General features: G+C 41.7%; 1 protein-coding gene across 3 annotated transcripts in view; it reads right to left on the bottom strand.

Annotated features, from left to right (window-relative positions):
• LOC118430508 overlaps positions 1 to 2952 on the bottom strand; it is a 9769-nt gene that overhangs the window by 2254 nt on the left and 4563 nt on the right. Inside the window, exons 7-9 of one of the 3 annotated variants that reach the window (XM_035841418.1) lie at positions 2538 to 2735; positions 2182 to 2272; positions 336 to 459 (exon numbers count right to left, since the gene is read on the bottom strand). In XM_035841418.1, the coding sequence (XP_035697311.1) occupies positions 336 to 459; positions 2182 to 2272; positions 2538 to 2735 (413 nt within the window). Of the gene's footprint in view, positions 1 to 335; positions 460 to 811; positions 1011 to 1371; positions 1571 to 2181; positions 2273 to 2537; positions 2736 to 2952 lie in introns of those variants that run through there. The other 2 variants (XM_035841420.1, XM_035841419.1) reach the window with 2 other exon arrangements.

The following is a 2952-nucleotide window of genomic DNA, read 5'->3' as shown; positions in this document are numbered from 1 at the left end:
AATCCCACGGTCTTTTATTACTGCGAATCGTCCGATCGAATCGCGCCTAATGTGAGGGAGGTATTACTGAAAGTGAAACCAAACCTGCTACACCAGGGTGGAGTGAGAAAAGCCGTGTGAAGTGCCTTACCGCAGGACAACATCTAACATGGAATGCCAGGAATCAAACCCATGACTTCTTGGTGTTGGGTTTGCTACTCACTACCTACTTGGCCATTTAATGCCACCTATAGGAGCTAATATTATCATCATTTAGACATCAAGTCAAAAATCACAATAGGTATCTTCAATATGGTCTAGATATCTTGCTGGGTTGCAACTTTACAAATATGTACCTTCAACTTCTCCAGCATTTGGAGTGATCTCTGCCTCATGCCCAAGACGTGTCGGCCCTCCTCATGGAAGGTTTTCCTGATGGCTGTAGCCTGGTTCACAGACATCTTCACAGCAAACGTGTACCTGTCCAGAACAAACACATCTTAGTAGTGACTCAAGACGTATCAATGACTGTATCCTGATGGCTGTAGCCTGGTTCACAGACATCTTCACAGCAAACGTGTACCTGTCCAGAACCACAGTAACAAACACATCTTAGTAGTGACTCAAGACAAATCAATGACTGTATCCTGATGGCTGTAGCCTGGTTCACAGACATCTTCACAGCAAACGTGTACCTGTCCAGAACCATGGTAACAAACACATCTTAGTAGTGACTCAAGACGTATCAATGACTGTATCCTGATGGCTGTAGCCTGGTTCACAGACATCTTCACAGCAAATGTGTACCTGTCCAGAACCATGGTAACAAACACATCTTAGTAGTGACTCAAGACATATCAATGACTGTATCCTGATGGCTGTAGCCTGGTTCACAGACATCTTCACAGCAAACGTGTACCTGTCCAGAACCATGGTAACAAATACATCTTAGTAGTGACTCAAGACATATCAATGACTGTATCCTGATGGCTGTAGCCTGGTTCACAGACATCTTCACAGCAAATGTGTACCTGTCCAGAACCATGGTAACAAACACATCTTAGTAGTGACTTAAGACATATCAATGACTGTATCCTGATGGCTGTAGCCTGGTTCACAGACATCTTCACAGCAAACGTGTACCTGTCCAGAACCACAGTAACAAACACATCTTAGTAGTGACTCAAGACAAATCAATGACTGTATCCTGATGGCTGTAGCCTGGTTCACAGACATCTTCACAGCAAACGTGTACCTGTCCAGAACCATGGTAACAAACACATCTTAGTAGTGACTTAAGACATATCAATGACTGTATCCTGATGGCTGTAGCCTGGTTCACAGACATCTTCACAGCAAACGTGTACCTGTCCAGAACCATGGTAACAAACACATCTTAGTAGTGACTTAAGACATATCAATGACTGTATCCTGATGGCTGTAGCCTGGTTCACAGACATCTTCACAGCAAACGTGTACCTGTCCAGAACCACAGTAACAAACACATCTTAGTAGTGACTCAAGACATATCAATGACTGTATCCTGATGGCTGTAGCCTGGTTCACAGACATCTTCACAGCAAACGTGTACCTGTCCAGAACCATAGTAACAAACACATCTTAGTAGTGACTCAAGACATATTAATGACTGTATCCTGATGGCTGTAGCCTGGTTCACAGGCATCTTCACAGCAAACGTGTACCTGTCCAGAACCATGGTAACAAACACATCTTAGTAGTGACTCAAGACATATCAATGACTATATCCTGATGGCTGTAGCCTGGTTCACAGACATCTTCACAGCAAATGTACCTGTCCAGAACCATGATAACAAACACATCTTAGTAGTGATGTGAACACATAAGCTTGTATTCTCTTTTAGCACATGCTCTGAAATTATTCATAAACAACATATAACCTTTTGACATAGTGTTGGGCAGAACCAAAATTCAATGTGTCTAATGTAATAATACCAATGACCAATGTCATACTAATTTCAACCTTCACTACACAAAATCTTCCTGACCATAAATCACACAAAGATAAAGGTAACAGGACAGTGAAGACCGAAATGTGACCTCTTCTTTATGTACTTCTTTTTAATATTTTTTTTATCAGTCCATAGATGATAAAGGTCTGAGCAAGAAATATGGACCTCTAAAACACATTCACCTTTTCCAAACGTCTCCGTAATAGCTTACCTTGCACCAGAGAAGAACACACTTGGGGGTCTGGCAGAGTGAGGAATTATCCCGCGAAATATCACAGCCCGGCCGAACTTCGGTAGCACCTCTGCACCAACAGAAATGGAAGGGAATGTACACATTAACAACAGCCAAATACATGTAGTTGTGCACTTATTATGATAGTGATTTGGAAAAATCTTACATTTGATTGGTACGTAGTTGAAAGAAATGGCCTTGAAGAAAAGTGCTTATTGGTCAAGCTTTCATTCTGAGGATCAGAACAAGCATCAGTTTGGCCAATAACAGTACTAGGGTGTTATTACATTTGTATCATATGTTGCACAGGTGAATTATGACAATTGCCATTGTACCTGCTATGTATTCTGTATCATCATCATTATGCTCAAAAAAGGCCGTCTCTCCATGGTAGTTGTGGGTCCAGTTGGGGTTGAGGTACAGGAGGAAGGTCCACTCCTCTTCATGTGGACTGCAGTCCTCGTGGATCCGGGTATGGTCAGCATTACGGATCAGGTTACAGGATACATCATATGGGTACCAGCCTTTCTTTCCTAAGAATTCAAAGGAATACATCAATGCCTGAATAGGTTAAATTCACATTGCATAGCCAAATATGTGTGTGTCGTTGGTTGGTCCATTATGAGAATCTTGCTATTATTCATTTTGTACTGTGTTCCTACGTTTATGAAGGTTAGACATCCAGGTAAGCAATATTCAAATACAATTCAATCTCTACAACTGGATAAAAAAACGGATATTTACTTCCGG

Source organism: Branchiostoma floridae, chromosome 14 (genome assembly GCF_000003815.2).
Source record: "Branchiostoma floridae strain S238N-H82 chromosome 14, Bfl_VNyyK, whole genome shotgun sequence".
NCBI lineage: Eukaryota > Metazoa > Chordata > Leptocardii > Amphioxiformes > Branchiostomatidae > Branchiostoma > Branchiostoma floridae.
This window is presented reverse-complemented; position numbering and strand designations above follow the sequence as displayed.